General features: G+C 45.4%; 2 protein-coding genes across 6 annotated transcripts in view; both read left to right on the top strand.

The window, feature by feature from the left end:
• osbpl3b (oxysterol binding protein-like 3b) overlaps positions 1-19920 on the top strand; it is a 32240-nt gene extending 12320 nt beyond the window's left edge. Inside the window, exons 2-23 of one of the 2 annotated variants that reach the window (XM_067237371.1) lie at positions 4987-5154; positions 7405-7521; positions 8568-8621; positions 9073-9186; positions 9918-10082; positions 10310-10433; positions 10663-10766; positions 11195-11287; positions 11430-11589; positions 12609-12739; positions 13601-13705; positions 14388-14519; positions 15159-15252; positions 15343-15587; positions 16525-16662; positions 16763-16826; positions 16948-17026; positions 17123-17267; positions 17862-18006; positions 18100-18226; positions 18522-18644; positions 18801-19920. In XM_067237371.1, coding sequence (XP_067093472.1) covers positions 5059-5154; positions 7405-7521; positions 8568-8621; positions 9073-9186; positions 9918-10082; positions 10310-10433; positions 10663-10766; positions 11195-11287; positions 11430-11589; positions 12609-12739; positions 13601-13705; positions 14388-14519; positions 15159-15252; positions 15343-15587; positions 16525-16662; positions 16763-16826; positions 16948-17026; positions 17123-17267; positions 17862-18006; positions 18100-18226; positions 18522-18644; positions 18801-18897 — 2652 coding nt within the window. In that variant the 5' untranslated portion in view covers positions 4987-5058 and the 3' untranslated portion in view covers positions 18898-19920. The remainder of the gene's footprint in view (positions 1-4986; positions 5155-7404; positions 7522-8567; positions 8622-9072; positions 9187-9917; positions 10083-10309; positions 10434-10662; positions 10767-11194; positions 11288-11429; positions 11590-12608; positions 12740-13600; positions 13706-14387; positions 14520-15158; positions 15253-15342; positions 15588-16524; positions 16663-16762; positions 16827-16947; positions 17027-17122; positions 17268-17861; positions 18007-18099; positions 18227-18521; positions 18645-18800) is intronic. The other variant, XM_067237370.1, reaches the window with a different exon arrangement.
• A 266-nt stretch (positions 19921-20186) lies between these two features.
• gsdmeb (gasdermin Eb) lies at positions 20187-25390 on the top strand. 4 transcript variants are annotated; one of them, XM_067237589.1, is made up of 10 exons: positions 20187-20545; positions 20788-21018; positions 21243-21435; positions 21815-21989; positions 22270-22390; positions 22547-22666; positions 23072-23199; positions 23974-24136; positions 24495-24565; positions 24706-25387. In XM_067237589.1, the coding sequence occupies exons 2-10, from the start codon at positions 20817-20819 to the stop codon at positions 24943-24945; spliced, it is 1413 nt and encodes a 470-aa protein (XP_067093690.1). In that variant the 5' UTR covers positions 20187-20545; positions 20788-20816; the 3' UTR covers positions 24946-25387. The 4 variants fall into 4 exon arrangements, with proteins under 4 accessions (XP_067093690.1, XP_067093692.1, XP_067093691.1 ...); XM_067237590.1 differs by having other exon boundaries at positions 20230-20479; XM_067237588.1 differs by having other exon boundaries at positions 20230-20565.
• Positions 25391-25423: the final 33 nt, after the last annotated feature.

Genomic DNA, 25423 nt, shown 5'->3' with positions numbered 1-25423 from the left:
AAGACGGGCCAGCCGTTCGCCTCGTTCCCCCAGGCTCTTGAACTGCAGCAGAAGAATGGTGTCGACTTGGGTACTTATTATCATACTGATGAAATGCTATGGAAGCTTTTATATATTAGCATTGAGGGACCAGAGGTTTCAGTTTCAGCCAGAGTTGTCCAGAGATGGCTGTCAGCAGGGAAGAGAGCACGTCACGTTTGAGGTTAAAAATCAATTGTTTTGCTGACTATTACCTTTTTATTTTTTATCACTAGAAATGTGATTTCATTTTTGTTCTTTTTATATCCAGGATGTGTTTAATAAATGGTTAAACATGTTAACAGAATAACACAACTTATAAGTCTTTGGTTTTGTTGTAACAATGATAAATTACAACTTTTGGAGGGGGGGCCAGTAAAAATTGTCTTGGGGCCAGTAAGTTTCAAACCCACTGGCCCAGTGGGGCCAGTGCCAAAATGTTTTAATGTTGAGCCCTGCAGTTCCAGAACCTGCTTTACAAGATACTCCACCTCCTCAGCGATGCCTGTTAAGTGGTCCCCCTGGGACAACCAGGAAGTGATGAATGTATGATCAAGAAGCGTCAGGAGAAGGGAGGCTTGAGCCCTCTGGAAGCCTGATGAATGCCTGAGAGCTGCAGCTGAGGCAGATGAAGAGCTGTGCTGGCAGGAGACAGCATGCTGGGCCTGTGAGAAGGCAGAGTGATCAGTGGAAAGTAGATGAATAAATGATGTGTGAGACAGCAATAGGTAGTGGCCCTGGCCCTGTCACCTGGCTAGATGGATGTGGATGGGATGAATGGATGGGATGGATGGATGAGTAGACATGTATGGATGTATGGATGTATGGATGAGAGCTGGTTGACTGATGGTCTTTGCTTGGATGAAAACACAGAATCTTGGAGAAACGGCAAGTGGCTCTTCGTTCTGCCTACAGCAGATACTGAAACACTCTCACATTGTAATAAACCTCACACACACATACACACACATAGTTTAGTAGACAACATCCAACACCACTGGCAGTCTGTAGGAGCATTAGTGGAATAGCTTCAATGACCACCCTGCCTCTCTGCAGAGATAAATCAGAATCTGAATTTGGTTTATTCGCCATGTAGGTTTACACAAACACGGAATTTACTGTGGCAGGAAGGTGCAAACAATAAACATATACGGATATTATATTAAAAGTTAAAAAGTACAATAGTCTAACTAATTCTAGGAACTAAACAATCAAAAAATGTAAACAATTTAAAATATAAAATATTTATAAAAATAAAATAAGAATATGAATGGGCAGCATAGTGCAAATGAGATCAAGGTGGCTTGTGCGAAGTGCAATAGGTGTCAGATGGACTTATGGATAATAGTTCAATGTCAGTGGGAGTCCTTGGCCTTGTTGAAGAGGCCAGTAGCAGATGGAAAGAAACGCATGGCGTGAGGTTTTGGTCCTGATGGACCGCAGCCTTCTGCCGGATGGGAATAGCTGGAACAGAGGCCAGGGTGGGAGGAGTTGGCCACAATCTTCCTTGCTCGCCTCAGGGTCATCGAGGTGTTCAGGTCCTCGAGGGTAGGCAGATTGCAGCCGATCACCTTCTCAGCAGTGCGGATGATACGCTGCAGTCTGCTCTTGTCCTTGGCAGTGGCAGCAGCGTACCAGATGGTGATGGAAGAGGTGAGGATGGACTCAATGATGGCTGTCTAGAAGTGCACCATCATTGTCTTTGGCAGGTTGAATTTTTTCAGCTGGCGTAAGAAGTACATCCTCTGTTGTGCTTTCTTGATGAGGGAGCTGATGTTCAGTTCCCACTTGAGGTCCTGGGAGAGGATAGTGCCCAGGAAGCGGAAGGACTCCACAGTGTTGACTGGGAAGTCACACAGGGTGATGGGGGTAAGTGGGGCTGTATTCTTCCTGAAGTCAACAACCATCTCCACTGTCTGAAGAGCATTGAGCTCTAAGTTGTTCTGGCTACATCAGGTCACCAGGTTGTCAGCTTCCCACCTATAGGCAGATTCATCCCCACCAGAGATGTGCCCAATGAGGGTGGTGTCGTCCGCAAACTTCAAGAGAGAGACGGATGACTAGAGGTGCAGCTGTTGGTGTACAGGGAGAAGAGCATGGGGGAAAGGATGCAGCCCTGAGGAGATTCCGGTGCTGATGGACCGGGAGTGTTGCTGGGGAGTCCAAGTGCTGTAGGGTAAAGGGAGGACTTAAGACAGGCTGGCACATGACATTTTTCCAGGGAGGTGTCGAAGATGTTGGTGAACACTGGAGACAGCTGGTCAGCGCAGTGCTTGAGGGTGGCTGGAGAGACAGAGTCCGGCTCAGCTGGTTTGGGGGGGTTCTGCGTCTTGAAAGGTCTGTTAACTTCTCCCCTCCTGAATGGAGAGAGTTGTCTTTGTGGTGGTGGGGGGGGAGGCCTCTTGGGAGGGAAGGTGTAGTTCAGGACAGTCCAATTGTCTTTCAAATATGCAGTAGAACTCGTTTAAGTGGGAGTCAGGTGGCTTAGCGGTGAGGGAATCGGGCTAGTAATCCGAAGGTTGCCAGTTCGATTCCCGGTCATGCCAACGGACGTTATGTCCTTGGGCAAGGCACTTCACCCTACTTGCCTCGGGGGGAATGTCCCTGTACTTACTGTAAGTCGCTCTGGATAAGAGCATCTGCTAAATGACTAAAGGTAAATGTTAAGTCGTTTGGCCTCTCTCACCGCCTTGCTAACCCTGTTCTTTGACTCCTTGAATCTGTGTCTATCCTCACTCCTAAACACTTGCTCCTTCTCCAACCTCAACCTTCTGAGCTTTGCTGAGAACCAGGGCTTGTCGTTGTTGAAGTTCACCCTAGTGCATGTCGTAATACAGCAGTCCTCACAGAAGCTGATGTATGACGTCACAGCCTCTTTGAGTTCATCCAGACTAAAAGGTGGTCTACAGATCCCTGCAGCTCAGAGAGAATCATTGTCATGGCCATTCAGGCTTCACTGCTGCAGCACAGACCACAACAGAAACAACGCAAGCAGCAGTAAATTGTCTCAGCATTTAAACCACTGGTTTGGCATCCGTGACAGTGTGAGGAGGGTGAAAGTGGTCCTTTCCTCAGGCGACGCCTGCTCACTCTCCCATCCCCATTGTCTCCTTGCAGCTTCGATACCCCACAGACAGTAATCAGTCTGCCGACAAAAGCAGCAGGGCTGGTGTGTCCGGCTCTCCTCTCTCGGCTCTGTTGTCCCTGTCATCTGTGGACACGACTCTCTGCCAGTGTGGCTTGTGGCCAGCGGGGTGGGGAGGTGGGGAAAGAGAGCCAGGCTCGGCTTAAGGATGCAGCAGGTTTCAGGTGTCAGGGCTCCATTGTCTGACTGAGCTGAGTCTGTGGTTGTTGGGCCGTTGGTGCGGCAGAGCGTGCCGGAGAGGGGGGCCGGGGGGTGAGGGTAATGTGATTAACCTTGCTGCTTCTCTGGGCAGCGGCACCTTGCTGGGGAATGGTTATGTCGCTACTGGAGGAGCAGAATGACAGACTCACCTGGAAAGGACACACACACACCGCAGGTCTTGTGTTTCACTGTAGCTTGAGAGCACACAGTATGATTTTCTCACAGTGTGACATCATTCAGCCTCCAGCTGAACAGCCAGTGCCTGCTGACATCATGGTGATGAGGTTAAAGGTGTGCTGCTAATAACTGTGACATCACCAAGTGGAAAATCTTGGGATCCTGTCTCTAGGATCAAACTAATACGGGTCTGTATGAATTCTATGGAGATTACCAATTCAATGTCATTTGTGCTTTCCGCAGAAGCAAGGCTTGTTGTGTGATCTGTAAACTGTGATTTACAATCAGATCATGCCTGGCAGTTTATCAACCTCCCAACAACACTGTCACTCACACTGCATTAGCGAGGAATATGCTGAGTGGCGAGATACTGTAAAACGGGCCCTTCATTTTAATTGATGAAACCGAGATCCCACACTTGACTCATCGTTGCCAGATCCATTGACAACCCGAAGTAACCTTTACAGATCGTCGAGCTGATTGTTTTACATACCAGGGCGCCCCTAAAAGGCCTGCAGTCGGTCCTGTCTGATGGCCCTTTAATCAAATCACCCCACTCTCTGGCTACAGTGTGGCTCTTTTCCAGCCATGAAGGGGATCATTCTATTAGATGCTATTGTAGGCTTACACTGTTCTAAGGCCTATTATTTGTCCAACACACATATACTCATTCTCATACACATGAAATGAAGCCATGCCAGATGAGAGGGAGTGTTGTTATATTGAGTGTCAGCATGGCTCACAGCATGGTCTCTACTGGGATATTGCTTTTATACATCAGTCGTTTATTAGTTAACAGTAATAAGTGACAACAGCCACTTTATGATTTGTTTATTTATGTACTCCTTAATTTGTCTCCGCCAACACATATTTGTGGACAACTACTGCAACGAGCCTGTACTGTTGCCAAGCAACACAAACTTTTTCCTGCACAGTAGCTTACTTTGTGTAGGTCTACTCTACATGTTACTGCAGCTATTTTGCATCATGGACGACCATTCGTAATTGCACTCAGATATTATTTCTGAAAATATGTTTATCTTTGCAGGTCGAAGTTTGTAATCATCTAAGATGGATAACAATTGTAAATGTAATTAACGGTCATTAGAACACCTCTAAAGCGGAGTGATATATTTATAGTTGAAAGTCCCAGGGCTGTATACATCAGCACTCATGGAATGTCTCTTGTCCAGTCAAATTACTTCTCCAGGACTAACTGTTTGTATGAATACTGTATACTATGCACACACTCAAACACAAGGATAAATAGTGAATATAGAAGCACTCAGACTTTCCCTCGTGAGTAGAACAGAAAAGCTTTATGGGTTCTCTGAGTGTTGAATGTGCTTCACCTCCCCTCCCCCTTTCATCTTTCTCAACCTCTCTGTCCTCTTCTCTCTCTTTCTCTCTCCCCCTCCCCCCCCCCTCTCTCTCTTTATCTGCAGTGAGGTGATGTGCCTGATTGGCCCCAGGCCAACTCCACGCTGACCAAGCAAAGTCCCACGGCCTGCTGGGTAATGGGCCCAGAGGGGAGGAGCTCGGCCATGTCTCAGAAGATCTCCTCTCCCTCCCGCAGCAACAGCAGCTCCTCCTCCAAACATGACAGCCGACAGGTAACGCCACACCGCCTTTTACATCACCGTAGAATGTTCCAGTCACGAACATTAGCCAGCTCAATCACACACGGCTCGGCACACAATCTTGGGCCTCCGGATCAGCTGTCTTCCATATGGACAGATCGTTTTTCAGCAACAAAGCCAAGATGGAGTTACTTTTTTGTTGTTGTTGTACTGTTGTTTCCTTCATCACAATACTCCTTTCTGTCATGTTTCCTCCGCTAGCTTCTCTCAATGGTGTTTAAATTGCCATCTTAATTCTTTGCCAGACCTTTATATCCAAACTGTTATGTGAGGAGAATGACCCAGGGTCAATTACTTCAGTCACAAATGTTTGGGACTCGTCATTTTAGTTTCTCTCTGTCTTTCTCTCTCTCTATCCCCCTCTGCTTCTTTTTCTCTCTCTCTGTGCCCTGCACGTCTGGTCTGCTGCTAAAGGTAGATACTAGCTATGCAGGAAATACCACCCATTATCTTTAACAGGCAATTTTTGGCAGATACACTTTAACAGTGGAGATTACAGTAGTGAGGCTTAAAGATTAAATCCACACTCAAAGGTCCAGGATTTACACACACACTTACACACACAAAGACATACAGTAAACCTCAGGCCCAGACCTTTCTGGACTGCCTCCAGACTCCTTATCAGTTGCCAGCAGACTCACACGTTTTGAATTGTCAATGTTTAATTATCCAATGGGACAAAATCAACAACTTTGCTTAGAACTGGACCCAGATCTCTTAGGACTGCATGCCAATGTATGTACCTGCATCATACTGACATCATGCTGACATCACGCTGGCATCACACTCTCACACAGTAGATCATTGTCACTGTACAATATAATAACTACGATCACGCCCATTCCAAATGAAAGGCTTGTGTCCGGATTCGATACGTATAAAACCCCCATGGACTGTAAAAAGTTGTTGATCTGGTCTCACTCCATGGTTTTTGCATAATGCCCTGTGGTTACGGCTGTATGGTGGAGAGATTTGTGTTGGCAGGCCGGGTGGAAGTGTGACCATGGTGCACAGGGCAGTATTGCCAGGTCCGCGGTTTTCCCGCGGAATTGGGATACTTTTGAAGTGTTGCCGCGGGTTGAATTTTTTGTCTGCTGGTTCGGGTAGACCTATTTAGCATGCAAATTACATGAATATCTTAAAAATCCATATATTAAATTAAATTATTTATACCCAAATCCTACCAAACTGACTCCAGATCAGCACGTACACACATTGACATGGGACAAGCCCTCATACACACACGCACTGTGCGTGTGCACACGTGCCTAATGCTCTCAGTCTCCTGAGAAAACCTCCTGAAAACTGCTTTTAATGCTGGCATACTAAACATTTGGTGTTACTTTGTAGATATTACAATACATTTGGCAATGATAGCAATTCTGTTGGACTTTAAAAGCAGTGTGTATGGTTTGGCAGGGGCATATTTTGAGTTCTAATATTGGGCTGGTTTTTGGGCTGGTTTTATTGGCCATTGGGCTGGTTTTGATTGGCAATTGGGCTGGTTTTGTCACACAGACCTGGCAACCCTGGCACAGGGAGAGACAGGGGATCCAGCTTCTCCCTGCTGTGGACACACTGACCTGGATATTAGAACATAATCCCTAATCTCCTCATTTGGCCGTATTATCAAACTCATTATGTTGGCATGGGAACTGTGTCCCTCCCAGTCTCCCAGCAGTACTGCGGAATGATGACTCCCTTTAGACTGGCAGATTATTTGATTTGTTACTTTCCCCATCATGGTCAAGCGACATGTCGTCCTGTTAGGGATTGTTTTCTCAGAAATCCATTTTTTTTTTTGTATAGCCAGGGCCTGGTTGTTGTGGATGATGGGATTAAAGACTGGGGTGGTGAGGTATTAGTACCTGTGTCAGCAACACCAGACTAGGCCACAACCCTAGAGTGTCCCCCGACCCCTGCCTGCCCTTCTGATCCAGTACCCAACCATGTCTGCCTCTGGGGGGGAGGGGAACATCCCCTCCTGGGCAGGATTCTCCCTAGAGTGGGGGGGGGGGGGGGGGGGGGGGGGGGCTGATGATGGGGGTCTAAAAGATAGCACTTCACACTAATTATGAATTTCAATGTGGTGCTTGCTCTGACCTTGAGCATGACGCTGGTGGTTCACATTAATCATGTTCTCCAAGCTCCTCAGGGGAGGGGAGTGACTGTGTGTTGACTAGTCATTGTGTGTATGTGTGTGTGTCCTTTTGTGTCCCCCAGGACAGCTGGGAGATTGTGGAGGGCCTGCGAGGAGGTCTTGCCAACGTCCAGGAGCCTCAGAAGCAGGAGGGCTTCATGCTGAAGAGGAGGAAGTGGCCCATGAAGGGCTGGCACAAGGTAGGAAGCTCTCAGGAACGAGACCCGGCCCCAAACTTCCCCCAAGGTACAGCAGCACCAGATGAAGCTTCACACATGCCCTCAGGAATAAGACTCGGCCCTAGACCACCCACATTCTCTCACCCTCAGACTAACAAGATTTACACGTTTATAATCCCATCTCGATTCCATTCCCAAATCACAGCATACTGTTTACAAGTCCATATTTCCTTTAAGTTTCTTCAACTTGCTGGGAAATCTGATGACATCAGTCAGTTGTGTTTTAGACTAATTGAATGATGTGATGAATTGCTTCCCCTCTCAGAGTAGCGCAGAGCATGTCCTGGGTCGATGCCTTGTGTCTCCCCCTCTCTAAAAGGGTTGCTCCCTGTGCGATGACATTGACTAGACATTCCCCAGTGTTTCTGGAAGATGCATTAGCTGATGACCTGCTGGTCAGTAGTGTGCGTGGATTCCCAGCCTTTGGAGTGTGTTCTGTATGCAGTCCTTGTGTTCACAGTCAGGGCTGAGGCAGGGCCTGGACCTCACAGTGAGTTTACTTTCTCAGCCCACACTGTTTTAATACTCCCAGTGATGTGACGCCAAGGACATAAACACTAGATAGAAGCCGGACAGTGTGTGTGTGAGTGTGTGTTTGTGGGAGGGGAGGAGGGGGTTTGAGGAAGAGAGAGAGAGGGGAGGAAGAGAGAGAGAGAGGGGAAGAAGTGAGAGAGAAAAGAGAAAGAAAGATAGTAATAATGATACCATTGGACTAGAGACAGGGCAGGGAGAATGACCAATGTGTCACAGACACTACACAGAGTACAGACATTAGTAGCATATTAACAACACAGGAAACTATCCATCCGAGTTGTCTGTCAGGGTGTGTTCGAGCCTGCTTGCCGAGTATGATGTGTTTCTTACCCCCATCATCTCTCTTTTGCTTTCTCCCTCTCTCTCACTTTCTTTTCTCTCATTCTCTCTTTTCTCTCTTTCCTCTCTCTCCCTCCCTCGCTCACTTGCTCTGTATCTCTTTACTGTCTCGCTCTCTCTTTTTGTCTCTACAGAGGTTTTTTTTTCTGGACAAGGGCATCCTGAAATATGCCAAGTGTGGCGCTGACGTGAGTACAAAGGTTCATGTCTTCTTGTCTAGAAGGAACTGCCAATCAGAGATAGCTAGGACAAAAGACACGATAGGTGCTGCCACTTCACTAATTTAGAAAATCTGGATGATATTGCGCTGTCATTATAAAAGCCCCCGTACCTGTTCAGTCCAGCCACATCTATTTAAATGTTAATCACAACTATACTGTGTCTTTCGGGTTCCCTGGTTGGTGAGGGGCTTGTATATACTTGGTGATTTTATTGGAGCGGCTGTAAATCAAACATACACACACGTCAAGGTTGTCTGAAGTGTTGTTATACAAGTCAGTCAAAGATAGAGGAAACAGTGACTCAGTAATCTTTGGGCTGCAGCAGGGTTTACTAACTGTGCGACAGCAACATGGGGCAGCATGGTGTCGCTGGACTGTAAGTCGAGGGTTGTAAATGTGTTGTCTTCCCCCGACTCAGATTCAGAAGGGGAAGCTGCACGGTCGCATTGACGTGGGCCTCTCCGTCATGGCCATTAAGAAGAAAGCCAAGTGCATCGATCTCGACGCGGAGGAGAACATCTATCACCTGAAGGTAAAGAACGCGGCCGACAACAATAAAAGAGCTGACCTTTATGAGTCATAATTGTCTGTTTTGATTCTGGGGACAGTTCTTCTTTAAAAGAGTCCTGTGGCCATAGATATATATAAAGACTAGATGTCTTACGGCGGAGTCTAGAATGTACACACATGGCGGCCATCTTGCTACAGTCAACTCGCTCACCCCTAACATTGTGTTGATGCTACATGTACTTTTTAAATGACCATAACTTGCTCAATTTTCAACCGATTTTGAAACGGTTTGGTTTGTTATCAACGTCAGAGATGTCGTTATGCCACTGCATACTTATGAATAATTATGTTTTTTTTAATATATATATATATAATAAAAGTATGCAGTGGCATAACGACATCTCTGACGTTGATAACAAACCAAACCGTTTCAAAATCGGTAAAAAATGTAGCACGTTATTGTCATTTCAAAAGTACATGTAGCATCAACACAATGTTATGGGTGAGCGAGTTGACTGTAGCAAGATGGCCGCCATGTGCGGACGTTCGACTCCGTTGTCCAGCAATGCGGATGAGACATCTACCCTTTATATATATCTATGCCTGTGTCTGTGAAAGTAGAACAGAGAAGAAGAAGGATCACAGTAACACTCCGACTGCAGCTTGTTTGGATTTTCCCCTCTATTTGCCTGTCCTTGAGATGGATACTGACTACAGTCTCTGTCCCCACCCCGCACCCCCTGTCCCTTATAGATCAATTCCCAGGAGGTGTTTGATGAATGGGTGTCTAAGCTGCGCCACCACCGGCTGTATCGTCAGAATGAGATTGCCATGTACCCCCAAGAGAAGGCCTTCTACTACCCCCACTTCCCCCCCCCTGGCTCCCCCAGCAGGGTTGACGGGGCAGCTATGAGAAAGGTACCACACTGCACTACACCTGAAACAGCCTCTCTCAAACAGATGTAGTGCATTATATTGAAAAAGACATTCTGTGAAGTGCTGTCACCGTTATCTATAATTGTCTGTTTGTGCGTTGTCTTTCTTAGTATCCTGTGTACTATTTCTAAGTGCCCTATGTAGTATATTGAGTGTAGGATTATGTATGGTTTAATTTGAGGGTGCTTAACATGTTATGTGTGGTCCAGGGTGCCTCTATAGCCAGACAGGGTTCAGCCCCTGCGCCAGGCTCCTTCCCAGTCAACAGCACCAGTCAGTCCAAGGTCGCCGCCTGGCTCCAGTCCTCCAATGACATGGACAAATGCTCCAAAGGTAAATGATGGTCTTTCAGCAGCTTTACTCATGCAGATCACTCACTCACGCACTCACTGACCCCCTTTAACTTTGATTTACTCCCTTCCTTTGCACGTCTACGATATCTCTGTCTCTGATTCTCCTACCTCTGTCTCTCTCTCTCTCTTTCCCCCTGTCTTTCTATCTCGGGTTTTCTCTCCCTGACTCTCTCTCTCTCCCCCCCTCCCCCCTCGCTCTATCTCTCCAGACCTGTCATTGTGTGAGTCCTACCTGCTGGAGCTCAACCACCTGCTGCAGAGTATGGAGGTCCTCCATCGTACATACTCAGCTCCGGCCATCAATGCCCTGCAGGTGAGCCTTCTGCAACCCCCCCCCCCCCTCCATCCCCTCTGATCTTATGCAACCCCTCTGGTTCTATTATGTAACACCACAGGGTCAAACCCACATACTACATGAATATCATTCATGTAGGTTGTGTTTGGACACATACAATCCTCGTTCAAGGTTTCATCTTATAACTCTGATACTGGAAAACTGATTTTAGGTTGTAAATACTCCAGACACGTTGTCCAGGTAATCTTGGTATTCTTAGAACACATTGTCTTTATTTCAGTTTGACAGGAATATATTTTTACACCATTTAGGTGGTTTTGTAATATCTTCCTTGTCAGCCCACAGCCAAAGATAGACCTGAATCTTTTCTCTGTCAGCCTGCAAGACACATTTCTTCAAGGATCATAATAGAATCATTGTTTGTATTTTTTCTCTACGTTCTAAAGGCTTCTACGTATGACAGCCCCAAAAAGGAAAAAAGAGCTCCAAGAAAATGGCGTGTAAAAAACTACAACAAAGATGCCAAATCAACTCTCCAGGTAGAGGAAGTGAAGCATAGAGATGCTGTCAGTCAGCTCACTCCAAACTCTGCACACAATTCCCTCCTTCCGATGTTCCTCCTTTATCATTCTCGACTACTCTACTCATTTCCTTGCCTTCTCTTCTCCTGACATTTCCCAGGTGCCCAGCTGCATCTCCTCAGGCTCCATCCGCCTGCACGCCTCCAACCCCAACCTCTCCACAGCAGCTCTGGGGAACGAGAAGACCTACGCAGAACCCCTGGACTCCCCAATCGATGTAGCCAAGCTGCAGGAAGACTTCTGTCGTGTTGCCAGCAACTGTGAGTCATTAAAACGTCATAGCGAGCTGGCCATTTTAATTGGAGTGGGTTTGATCCTGATTGGATGTGACAGTCATGTTTTTGACTGTCTGTCTGGTTTTCCTGGAGAACTCAGCTCCGTCAAAGTTCCTTCTCTCTCTCTGAAGTCTGCCTGTGTGCCCAGTTTGCCTTATTTGCAAGTAAGATTATGAACAGTGTTGTTATTAATGAATGGAGCTTACGTTCAAGAAGGTGTGACAGCTGCTAATTACTTGTAGTTTGTCACACATTCTACTCATTAGAATTCTAGGATGTGGCTTCTTCACCTTTCTACTGGCAGCATTGCTAAGTGAGTAAGTTTTAGGCTCATAAACCTGCAGGGCTGGCAAGCAATGCCTGTTAAAAACTCAGTAAATAGATCATTACTCTGAAGGAGTGTCACCAGGACCATTTCTTTCTCTATTCCTGAGGCCAGAATGCCTTTAGAATGAACCCAATGAATTTTTTGAATTGTTATGTTGTGTTGTTTTTTTACTGTAATGGCTGAATGGAACAAATAATGGATATCTACTCTTTCATTTAAAACATCAATTCGGATAATATGAAAATAGCTAATTCCCCAGATATGAGAGAATGCCACTGTCTCTGATTGATTCCATATAATGCATGCAGAGCATTTCTGGTCCAATCACAATGAGGATTTAAGAGCTCTACTAGCTGCCGTGAGAATGGATGGGAATAAGGGAAGGATGATTAGCTGTGATGGACAGACAGGAAGCCCAAGGTCATCCCTGTCATACCAACCTCAGTAATAACCTGCTGAGGTACTGTAAGATACTAGGCTCGATAGTCTGGAGAAGGAACTTGACGAAAGTTGACGATGATGATCTCTTAGTTTTCTCCCTTTTCTCTTTTTCTCTTTTTCTTGCTTGCTATCTCATTATCGGTTTCTTTCTCTCTCACTCTCTTTCTCCCTCTCTATTTTACTCTTTCTCTTTCTCTCTTTTTTTGCCTCTCTCAATCTGTCTCTCTCCTAATAGTGCACAGCACTATGAAGGCAGCTCTTAGCTCTCTTACTGCAGAGAGGGAGAGGTTAAAAAAAGTGCTGGACAACGACACCTGCCCCCCTACCTCCCCACAGATCCTGGGACTGAAAAACGCGCTGACCTCTGTAAGTACCAAGAAAACACTCACTCAAGCACACACACACGCACTCACCAACACACACACACGTAAACCACCGCTCTGTCCTCAGCTAGCTTTTCAGTTAAAGAAAATAAAGCGTTGGCCTTTAGTCGCTGTACTCTCCGTCTGACTTGAAAGGGCTCCCTAACACCTTGTCCTCCCACATTCGTTGTCAAATGTGACACACCAGTGCAAGGCTGCTGACAAACCTCTCTGTGGATTACTGGATCTTGGTGTGTGGGTGGAGTGATTTGAGCCCACCTGAACAAAGAGCAGACACACAGCTCTGTCCTTGCTGTCTTCCCTCCTCCTGCCCAGAGTCTGCTTCCAGTGTGCCTGAAAGACACTTACTTTCATGCTGGTTTGTGCTTCCCACAAGGGGGGGGGGGGTCTGTAGGTAACCTGGTAATGTTTTACAGTTGACTGTATTTATGTACACCCTCAAATGAGTAGAACCTTTCCTCGTACCAATTATTGTTACACATAACGAAATTCTATCGCTGTTCACTTTTCAAGGTTTTTTAGGATGTTCACCTTTCACATTAGCAGTGTCTTCTTTTTTAGCTGGTTGCGATAAATTTTTCTGAGGTCATAGGAAACGTTCATTATATCTCATCAAATCTGTGCCTACTGCTATTTTGAGCTTTCTAAGTGATTTTTAACTGTGTTTTAAAAAGTGGATAAAAAAGGTTTGTTTACTTCACAAAGCAGGTGTAAAGAGGGAGTATGTTCACACACACATGCAGCAGTTTTGTGGGCTTATGTTGGGTAGTTGTATGATGAGGTTGTGGGTGGAAATTTTTTGTTGGCCTCAAGCAATCCATCTGAACACTGGTTGTTTTTCCAGGCCATAGTCCAGAACTCTGATCTGAGAGAACGTCTGTGCAAGATTCATGCTGAGTCACGCCTCGTAGAGCCCACTGTCCATATGAACCTCTCAGATTCCCTACAGGTGGGTGTAGGAAATGCATGATGATAGCACCCTTCCCCATTATCATCATAATCACCCTCATGATCATTTTTATCATTCTTGTCGTCATGCCTTGGAAGATTGTAGAGAACTGCCCTCCCCTGGTTCTCTTCTCGCTGATGATAATATCTCCCACTCATCACAAAGTATAAATGTTTGTTGTTTTAAATGTAAAACATCCTTCCGTCAACAGTTAAGTAGAGCAGTTTTCCTCCCAGGGCAGATTTAATTCCCTTAAAGGAATCACTTTCGTTTGGTTCATCAGACGTGCTGATGTGAAAGCACAAACTGATCTGGTTAATCAAGTCCCCGGACGTCTCTTGAACACACAGGTTGGGTTTGTTGTCCTGAGGCCTGTCCTCTGAGATAAGCTATGCCCTAATTGAGGCGTCAAATAATCAACGCGCACGCAATACATCCAACCTCTTAGTATCACACTTTGCCTGTTGACTTTGGTTTCTTTGTGTTCTTTCAGCCAGTTGTGTTTTATTTATCTTTATGAGTTGCCAGACAAATGTCTCAAACGGTTGTGTGGGATGATTCCATATTAGCTAATTATGCAAAGTCTCACCTATGGTATTATTTTGTTTGTCTCTCTTTTAATCCTCTTTTTATTTAGTTGAATTGCTCTGAACATAAACCTGATTGACATCTTGTCTCCTAGGAACAAGACTCAACGGATACTTCCCGCCCCCTTGTTCATCAGCTCTCCAATGAGAGCAGAGCATCCATCACAGATTCTGAGTTCTTCGATGCACAAGAAGTTCTGCTGTCAGCCAGCTCTTCTGAGAATGAGGTCGGTACTCATTCTGTTTGACTGAAAGGGAGGGGTCAAGGTTATGAGTCACGATAGGTTATGAGCGTGCAGCCGCCAGGACACCTTGTTGTCTTAAAATGTCAAGTGATTAGCCTGCGAGAAGGGGAGCTGGAGCTGGCACTGTCAGACACATCTGCCCTTGCATATGCCTTTGCCTCCAAAGATAGACACCCCCTCTAACCATAGACTTCCACTTCCAGCACACAGACTGTAAGAAGAAAAATGAACATGCTGTTGAACCAAAATCATGTGGAGGTGTCTCATTAAGTCTGATGCGTGTCTCAGACTAAATGTTCCTCCTGTAACTCCCTGCTCCTCCTCTGCCTCTCTGCGTATTTCCTGGCCGGATCAGGAAGGCGCTCCAGCAGAAGAAATGTGAAAATAAAGTTAATTACTCCCATCTAAAAATAGCTCTGTGAGGAGAGGTGGCGCAAATGTGTCCAGGGCTCCTGAGGGAATGTTGTGCCCCCCCCAGTCTCCCCACATCCCCTATGTTGTGACAGGAAGTTGAAAGAGACTTGCCAGCATCCTAGTGCCCAGTGCGTGTAGGTGGGTGGTATTGAAAGGTGTATTTTACCTGTCGGCTGATCTGCTGTAATAACACCTCATGTTCTTCAGGCCTCGGAGGATGACTCATACATCAGCGACATAAGCGACAACATCTCCATGGACAACTTCAGCAACGAGACAGAAAGCGAGAGACCAAACTTAGGTGCTTTTCTTGTGGCTCACTTTATTTCACCACGCAATCTGTTGGAACATGACCTCTGACCTCCTCCGCCTTTGACCTCTTTCCCGTCAGGCTGTGTGGAGAACGGCGCCTGTGTGAGCCAGCGGCGGTCTCGTCTCCCAGCGCCAAGCCCCGACACCAGCACCGTCAGCCTGTGGAACATCTTGAAAAATAACATTGGCAAGGACCTTTCCAAGGTGGCCATGCCCGTGCAACTGAACGAGCCCCTTAACACCCTGCAGAGACTGTGTGAGGAGCTGGAGTACAGCGAGCTTCTGGACAAAGCCGCCAGCACACAAGACCCCTTTGAACGCATGGTGAGAAAGGAACGTGTGTGGTAGCATGCAGCAGTGTGTTTGAGAAAACAGGACCCTCTTTGATAATACAGATAGGACAACATAACAAGCACAATAGCAAACTGAGTGAAACGTAACCCTTTTCAGAAAACACACACACTCGGTCATGTCAAAAACTGCAAAACACTGAACTGAATAATGGCCCATTCTCCCGAACACTAAAAGCAGAGGGGAGTTTGTCAGTTAAAGAAAGACGTTGGCGTCATGTGTATGATCAATGGCATACATCAGAGAACAAGGACGTGCACAGGTGCAGTAAATAAATTGTAAAAATGATTGAATGGTTTCTCTGCCTCACCGCGGTGCATCACCAGCAGGGGAATTGGCCCATCAATCCACAGTTGTGCATTAGTAACACAGACACACATCCCCCACAATCTATGCCGGCCCAGCCCCAGCTTCTGCATCTTGCCTTCCGCATCACCCATGTTGTTAGTGGTGTGTGGTTTGTTTGTCTTGGCATGGCATGGGGAGAGCAGCTACCCTGGTCTGGTGGTACACTCTTGATTTAATGAGCCAGCAGAGCAGCATTCTCTCTCTTCAGCATGTGGACGGGATGTTGAGAGCTCCTTTCTCTGTGCCAGTGCTGCCTTTCACAAGAACTTCCGTCCCAACATTATGTGGGGCGATCTTCCAGTCTGGTACACTCAAATGGAAGAAATGATAACTTCCTTGAAAAAAAATCGAAACGGAATTTCACCCACGATGATTGGTTTCTAAGGAGCTTATCAAAAGGGCAGTTTGGCACAAACTCCACTAAGTCCTCACGACCTCCAATTCGTTTGGAGATAATGTGCTGTGCGGAGCACTTAAAGTGCACTTAAAGCTCCAAGAGTTGCTCATGTTTAATTATCCATATGAAACACAATGAGCTGTGATGTGTTTGAACTGTATGCAGGTTTACATTGCCACGTTTGCAGTTTCTGGCTATGCATCCAGCCACCACAGAGCCGGAGGAAAGCCTTTTAACCCAGTGCTGGGAGAGACCTACGAGTGTGACCGGCCAGACAAGGGATTCCGCTTTGTGGCAGAACAGGTACAGATTCCTTGTCTCCAGTATGTAATGATTTGCATGGTTTAACCAACGTTAGCTGACATTTCTCCCTCTGTGCTTTCCTCTCTGTGTGTCCTCTCAGGTCAGTCATCACCCACCAGTATCAGCGTGCCAAGCTGAGTCTAAGAATTTTTTGTTTTGGCAAGGTAGGTGAACGTGTTGCTTCTCTGCTAAATATTGATAGGCCCATTCACAAGCCCCAGGCTACTGTCTGGACCTCTTTAAAGCTTTCATCCTTTTTGTATGTTCTGTGATTGATGCCTTCAGACATGAGGTGGAAAAACAAGTTCTGGGGCAAGTCAATGGAGATTGTTCCTGTAGGCACCACCTATGTCACTCTCCCTGGGTGAGTCCACAGAGACATACACACAAAAGCCTCAAACACACTCACAAATAGACACACACTCAAGCACACCCTCATCTCTGTGTCGTCCTCCTCCAGATTTGGAGATCAGTATGAGTGGAACAAAGTGACCTCCTGCATCCACAACATCTTGAGTGGACAGCGCTGGATCGAGCACTATGGAGAGATCTCCATCAAGAACTCCAGCAGTGATATCTGCCAGTGCAAGATCACATTCGTCAAGGTGAAGAGAACACCCCCCTCCCCCACTCTTTACAGCAGCACGCCCTTTTCTGTGTTGCTGTATACACAACATTGTCCTCCTGAAGGCTTAGTGCAATTTATGTGTAAATTAGGACATTGTTGCTTAGGTCTGTGTGTCCTCTGGCAGTAGGTAAAAGCTAAACATTCTGCTTCCATTAGCCATCACTTTTATAGGCTGTGTGAGTGTATTTTGTCTCATTCCGTGTAGAGGTCATCTCTATGTTTGGTTGAGAGGGTCTGGTGCTCATTGCCAAGAATGAGGTAATTGGTTGTCGTGTCTGGAGAGTTGAAAGGCCTCCTGATGTTAGGAAGGATACCAGGTTCAAACATCAGAGAGCTCATTACTGAGTACTCACTCCAGTGGTTCTCATTGCACGTATCTAACCCTGGAATGTGGGTCTACAGTGCCCCCTGAGGGTCATTTTAAGACGTTGCAATCCATTCAGGAACAATAATTTCACCCTTTACCCAGAGCTTTGCTTTTGATACCTTTTCACAGAAAGTGAACCCCTGTATACCTTTTCGTCTGTTTAAACTGTTTAGACAAATAGACAAACTGTTTTTCTGTTCAAAGGCAAAGTACTGGAACTCAAGTGTGAACGAGGTGGAGGGTACCATCACGGACCAGAAGGGGAAGGTCATTCACACTCTGTTTGGGAAGTGGCACGAGGGAGTGTACTGTGGAGACCCGCCCTCAGCCACCTGCATCTGGAGAGCGAGTATGAAAACCCTCACCTTGACCAGACGCACCTGCTATACAAGAACACAACCACAATCCTCCTAACAATCCATTGTATTTTCCACGTGTGCAGATTCCGTTCCTGCTGAGCATGAGCAGTACTATGGTTTTACCAAGTTTGCTGTGGAGCTCAACGAGTTGGACCTTTCGCTGAAACTGCTGCTACCTCCCACGGACACCAGGCTACGACTAGACCAAAGGTCAGAGGTCATGAGGCCTGCAATGCTGAAGTGGTGCATCCCCCCAGCATCACCAGTGTTTTTGTCCCAGCTATTGTCTGTCAGACAGCACAACTTGCCTCTCACTGTAGCTCACCTGCGGTTGTTGCCAGTTCTTCCCCTATCATAGTTCACGCAGTATGCTGTTTGTTTGGAAATAATGACTCTTAATTAGAGTTGGAGACATTCTTGGAGTTTGGGACTTTGGGGAGCAGGTTTTTTGAAATCTTAAGGACTGTAACAAGATCCTGGACGTTTTTGTGTGTGTCTGTGGCAGGCTTCTGGAGGAAGGAGATGTTGAGGCTGCAGAGGAACAGAAACAGAGGATCGAGCAACTGCAAAGAGACAGGAGGAGAGTCCTGGAGGAGAACCACATGACTCATCAACCCAGATTCTTCCGGTAACCAACTCATTCATCATACTTTATAGGGCCTGTGGAACTTTCTACTGCATAGGTTCACAAGGAATATATTCCGTACTGTTGTTTTGGGTTATAAATGGACGTCCAGTACATTCTTGTCTCTGCCAGTGTTACATGTCTTTCTGTTGCCTACAGGAAATCAAAAGAGGATACCTGGGTGAGCAACAACACTTACTGGGACCTGAGAAAAGACCCAGGCTTCTGCCATGTGGACTGCCCTGTGCTGTGGTGACCTCATACACATCTGGACCCTGTTTCAGCTGTGACCCAGGCTGGCACTGGGGTGCCCTTGTTTCTCCATAGTCCTGCAGTATATGATGAAGGATTAGTCACAACAAAAAACACATTCGGAAGTGTTTTTCTTCTACACAGAAGCAGGAAACAAGCATGTTTTCTGCCTTCATCAGCATTTTTCTGATCCAAACGTCTCCATCCACTGCTACATAGTTGTTGCTGGTTTATTTCTGGTGGTGGAAATATTTCTTATTATTTATCCGATGTATTGCCTTACACAAACAGTGCTTTTATTTATGTTGTGTAGCATTCTTATGCAAGCATATCATCTGAATGTAGACAAAATATGCAAACTGTGCCCTTCTTGTCCGCTGTAGGACTACATTGGGGAACGTGTACCTACAACCATTTAATGAGAATAAAGCCTCCAGGGAGCGATTTATTGACACTTCAGATTGCAGAGAAAAGAATTCCTCCAAGATAACGTAGCTACTAGACTACAGTATATTAGCACAGATATTCAATGTAAATACTGTCTTGACATTTTCTACCTCTGATATATAGCTTACCATGGTACTTGTTATACCATTGAAAAGGTGTACATGTGAAATATTTATTTTACACCAGTTTGATGCCTTAACGGTGAAACTAATGACATTTTAAACACATTTTCATTTAAATGTTTTAGAAATATGTGTATGTTTTGCAAGGATCCCTTAAAATAATGTGTCCTTAAATATTTATGAAGCTTTATTTTTGTTTGTTATTTTTCGGACTAGAAACTGAAAGCCAGACTTTGCTCTTTGTCTGCCTGTACATTGGATTATGCCTATGTATCTATTCGTACACACATTGGCACAGTATCTACTGTATCTGATCATCAATGAGACCTCTGAAAATTGAGGTATAACATTTGAAACACAAGCATAGTTAACAGGAAATGTTATTATCAACTGTAAGAGGGGCTTAATGTAGCCTTTTGGCAGATATTGAGGATATATGGTCATGAGCTGTAGGCTAATAAAAAATAACAATTGTGTATGTTTGTCTGTTATTGTATACTAAAAGTTATACTTGGTGGTACAATTGTTCATAATTATGTGGGGTTTTTAGGCCCAGAAATATTAGACAACAAGGAAGAAGAGGGACACTTCATTTGAATTTTAGCAAATGGGTGTGGAAGGTGAATGATGCATGTGTGCCAAAGATAAGAGAGGTCCGTTAAATGCGACAACGGACATGCATCGTGCTGTTTTAACGAGTTTCTGTTCAGTATTGAGTAATGGGAAGATTTTGAGAATTCTGTTTAGAATAAATTAATCTGATATTAACAAAAGACAGGTTATTAGTCAAATCGTGTAGCCTACTGAGAATGTGAGTAGCTACTGAGCGTTGAAGTGAGATTGAAGAAGACACCTGGAGGCGGAAATCTCAAATTCATAAATTTGATTGACGTGCATGTCTTTTCTGCCCGCTCGATTTTCCCAGCTTAACCAAAAAATAGGAGGGGCGTCAAGTAGCATGTACAGTTCTTTGTTGACTGAACATGTAGGCTACAGTGCACGCCGTTCTTGGGTCAGGTACACTTTGAAATATCCTTGTTTTTGTCTCCAGTTTTTAGAGGGGATCTACTGACGTCACGGCAGGTATTCGCAAGGGCAAAAAGGTTTTACTTTTAATTGACATTTACTTTGCCGATATAAGGGATGCCTTAGCAAGCTAGCTTGCAGCCTATGAGTAAAGATTGTCTTGGTGGATTGTTTTTCATTAATCGGGTGTCGTGACAAAAACGTTTATTTATTGCAAAAAAAGGGGGCTTAGGCTATATGGCTAGCAAACTCGTGTCCTTAATCAGATGAATTACGTCTGTCTCTTTTTTTTTATCAAGTCACTTTAGTCGTCCTGCACAGTCTGAAGATGTTTGCCACTGCAACAAAGAACTTTGTGGAAGAGATTGACGATGGCTCCTTGATCCCCGTGTCCAGTCTGAATGACAGCCTTGCTCCGTTGACCATGGTTATCAAGCGCAATCGTTTCTTTCCGTGGCAGAAAGCCAAATACCGACCGACTGACTTTACCCTGAACGATCTGCTGACCGGAGACAAGCCCATTAGCCCAGGTGAACTCTAGCAGAGATCTTCCTTGAGATTGGCAATATTGGTGGGTCGTTCTACGAAAACGTGCCATTTCCCATACTTAATGTTCGATTTTTAAAGTACCGTTTTAAGCCTTTATTTGGATAATGTAGATACAATTACTTCTCAGAAAAATGTGTGGTGCCATCAGTATGTTGGCAAGCACGAAATTACATGTTGGTGTGTGTTTGTTTCCTCTTCCGCACAGTTGTCATTGAGACAGACTTCTTGAAGTTTGATGGGACTTATGGTGACAGCATAGCAGCGAACGTGGAGGCAAAGCTGGTCCATGTCAACTTCAATGTCGAGGGAAAAGACACCTCCAAACTCCAGTCATCATTTGGCACTTTAAAAAAAGAGGAGGTGGATGTGCAAAAACTGTTGGTTGACTCCAAAAATAGGTGAGGTATGTGTGAGACTCAGTCCACAGGACATTTTTTTAAGTGGAGCAACAGTATGCCTACTGTAGGCTATCTCTGTAGACAGTCCAGATCCCTGTAGATTTAATGAAGGATCTTTGTACAACCATAAACAACCACAGAGGTAGAACACAGGTGAACATTAACAAAGGCTCCTAGTAAAAGCTGCAGTGCAATATGACATCTACTGACAGTCATGTTTGTTCCCAAAATATTTCTTAAATAATACATATTTTGAATTCTGAAAACAGCTATATTGTCTACACAAGCATATTGAACATGTCATATTCAAGTGTATTTCAGTCACATGCTTAATTTGTGTGTAATTGTCAATTATCTGTACTGTGTATGATTATTGCAGGATTCTGGACATGTCCCACTGTCTGATCCAGCAAACCAGGCAGAAACACAAAGAGGTGTTTGGGGTGGTGAAGGAGAGGATAGTGACGACCCAGCCCTGTTCGGTCATAGAGGAGGTCCAGCAGGGGGGTCAGCTAGGCGGCCTTCTCAGCTTCTGTGGTCCCAAGCTCACCAAGGTATGAGGACAGCTCACAAACCATGTTCGTAGACACACAGATGACTCCGATTGGTGAATCACCGGGAATTAAATTTGCCTTGCGGCCGCACCAAAATGAACCCTGAATGCACTTATTGTTTTCTCAACCATGCTGCTTGTTAGTTGTAGGGATCACTTCCCCTTATTACACCATACAGAAACTTAGACAAAACAAGCAGTTTATGGACAATGTTTTTGCTAGTCAAACTGCCCTTCATTTGTACAATGTGTTGAGTTGAAATATTGGGTGTTGTCGGCAGGTGTCTGTGAAGGAGAACAGCAGCCTACAGAAAGACAGTAACATCACCATGGAGATTCCTCCACACACTGTCCTGGCTTATGGCATCATTGAACTTGTGGTCAAATCAACTGGGAAGTACAGTGAGTATCTGGTTGCAGAGGAACTTTCTCTTTTTTAGCAACTTGGGGCATTCCACAGTACAGTAGTACACCAGACAAAATACCTGGCTCTTTGATAGTAGCTTGATAGCCTCTTTATACTAAACATTACAGCATTGTTTTTACTCTTTCCCATAGACCTGTGTCTTATGTCCGACACTTCTGGGGGCTTTGAAGTGGACGGGCCTGTAAAGAAGGATGTAGTGGCTCTTAAATGTGCCAGTGGAGGCACCATGAAGAGCAGCCCCCTTAAGAGAGGTAAACATTTGAGACAACTGTAAGGCTTGCCTGCTACTGTCCTGGCATGTCAGTTATGGAAAACATTTAGTTACGTAAGTGTACAGTAATTGCAGCTGTTTTGGTCTAGCGATTGACGTTTTCTGTACAGCATGTTAGGTTATCTGTAGGAGCAAAGTCAGGAATGGAGGCCGGTTCTACCCCAGGGTTATAAAGGGTATGTTTATGTGGGTCATATACAGTATTCTTGGTAAACATTAGAGGGAGATAGCTAGGTTATGAGAGGCATCTTTCTGCATGGTGTAAAACTGGCAGGGATAACAACAAGGTTAGAGAACACATGACACAAGGGGCCATGCTTTATTCCTGCTCAGAATTTTGAATTTCCTGTGGATGATGGCATCTGTGTCTTCTGTGTTTGAACAGAACTGGATAGACTGACCGATCACTTCCAGCTGCTGGCAGGCTTGGCGAGGGCGAAACGCTCCTCTCTGCTTCAGCTCCTCAGGACCATCATGAAGGACGGTCAGGCCGTCAGCTTGCTGGAGAACATAGTGAGTGGGACCCACCTCTGACTTAGCCTGGTCCTAACCAGACCCTCTTACATTTCATTTGTACAGAGGGTCTGGGATCGCTCCATTGACAAGCGTTAACTTCCTTGAAGGCAGGTACTCTGTTGAAGTTTAAAACTATTGGATCGGCGAAGAGCCACTCTGATCTGCCATAACCAATCGCTAGCGTTCGCCTTAGCCAACTCCTTCACCACGGAGCTAGCTGCCGTAGCTGGAAAATCTAACTTTTCCCGAACCCCGTGGGGAGGAGGGCCACAACATCATGACCACCAACAAAACTCAGCAAGGATTGTTCTTGCTCCGGCTTTAACTTATTGATATTCGGCAGCGTTGCCACAACCGCAGAATAGCTTTGCTCGCATCTTTCTCCGCCGCCATTACTGAACTACAACTCAAACTAGTGCACAACATCAACGTCATTGTTCTCAGCCACTCCCTCTGTTCGCTGATTGGACCTACAAAAAAGTTGTTTCTGAAAACCGACTGATGCACTGAAATCCCAGACCTAGTACAGAAGCAAAATCCAAATTGAGCGGAAGTACGTAGGAGGGCAGAGCCAGGCTACCTCTGACTAGCAGAAGACTAAGACTCTATCTGAGGTTTTTAACAAGCATTTTCATATCTAAGGCAATATATTTTATGTCTTGTCTTATCATTCAGTCTATGAACCTTTGTCAATGTTGTGTTCTGCTTACACTCTTTCTTTTCCTTTTTCTCTCTTTTTTTTCTTCCTTCCTTTCTTGTCTCTCCTCCCAGCTGGATCAGATGTGCCTTGGTTTATCCCCAGACCTGGGTGATGTTGAGGATGGCTCCCTGAAGCAGACCTTCCAGGCTGTTCTGGATCTTGTTGGTCAGCCCCAGACAGACCAGTCCCCCTCTCTCCTGAGTGCCACTCACCTGGTTGTTAGTGCCTTGGATGGTTAGTCCTCCCTGCTTCAAACCCAAGTCTACAATCCTGTACAGTAGATTGTTGGAACAGTCATGACTGTTCCATGACTTTTATTCATAAATCTGTGTTTTTTATTAAGCATTTTCTAAATTGTATTATTTTCTGTGTAACGAGGGGCTTGGGTGAACACTGATATCCAACCTAAACCCTCAGACTTTCTCTGACGCTTCCTCATCTTCGAGTGATTAACCTTGACAGTGGCAGAGGGACACAGAAGGAAGAAAACATAACTTTCCTCTGGAACAAATTGGGGTGTATCTTCAAGCCACTGTCAACGTTGACAATCCAATGACTTTCTGTTCCATATAACGCGTGCGTCTCTTTTCAGAAATGACAGAAGAGGACGTGTCTGTTTTGGGGTCCTGCAGTCCTCCACTCTTACACGCCCTGGATCTCCTGGTGAGTGTGTCACGTGTGTTGCAACAGCCTCCTTTGGTGAAAGACAGTCAAATCTTGGGATTGTGTTTAGTTTATCACCCAGCTCGGTTCTTGCCATGAATCACAGACGTGGTATTGACAGTGCTGTGCTTGTGCTCCAGGTGCAGCAGAGTGTAGTGGAAGGAGGGAGCTCCTCTCTGAGAGATGCAGGGCTGGCCCCCCTGACTGAGGAGCAGGGGTATGAGAGAGCACAGCGGCTCCTGGCCTCCTCCTGTGTACTTCTGAAGAGAAAGGGAGACGAGCTGCAAACAGAGATCATTAATCCCCCACGTGGAGGTCCCCCAACTATAGTCCTGTGCATCGCTGTGAGGGCATTGGCCTCTTCGGGCCATGGTATTTGAGAGAGGGGCCAGGGCTGCGCAACCATTTTCCAGAAGAGCCAAGTTCCTGTTTTCATTCCAAACCTAATTCAGCACACCTGATTATAACTAGCTGGTTGACAAGCTAAATTGTGAATTTTACAACTGGGGTTTGAGCCAGGCATTCAAAATGACCACAATAACACATTTTTGGGCTTCAAACTCAATTTAAAATGCTTTTGAAGTGTCTATACTTAAAAAAAAAAAAACTGACTTCTGGTAGACCAAGTTACTGCTCCATCAGATTCTGGCCTTGACCGAGTTATTTCACTACTTTCAGAATGAGAAATCCTTAAAAGAATTGTGTATAAAACATGAGTTCCAAACTTCTTTAAAGGTATAGTATGCTATTCTGGAAAGAGAAACTTATTAGTAACTTGTAATTTTTATTGATCAATAAACATATTTGCACACTTGGCTGTAAAGGGGCAAATGTTGATTTTTTTTGCAGGAATATACT

The sequence above is a fragment of the Osmerus mordax genome, chromosome 6 (assembly GCF_038355195.1).
Source record: "Osmerus mordax isolate fOsmMor3 chromosome 6, fOsmMor3.pri, whole genome shotgun sequence".
Lineage (NCBI taxonomy): Eukaryota > Metazoa > Chordata > Actinopteri > Osmeriformes > Osmeridae > Osmerus > Osmerus mordax.
Note: the sequence above shows the minus strand (reverse complement) of the source record. Positions and strands in the feature narration are given on the sequence as shown.

Excerpts from the sequence above, each read along its gene's own strand:
- gsdmeb (XM_067237589.1), top strand. The coding sequence starts at position 20,817 with ATGTTTGCCACTGCAACAAAGAACTTTGTGGAAGAGATTGACGATGGC. Across the intron at positions 21,990-22,269 it reads GTGGTCCCAAGCTCACCAAG|GTGTCTGTGAAGGAGAACAG; the intron begins GTATGAGGACAG and ends TGTTGTCGGCAG. Across the intron at positions 24,137-24,494 it reads GGTTGTTAGTGCCTTGGATG|AAATGACAGAAGAGGACGTG; the intron begins GTTAGTCCTCCC and ends GTCTCTTTTCAG.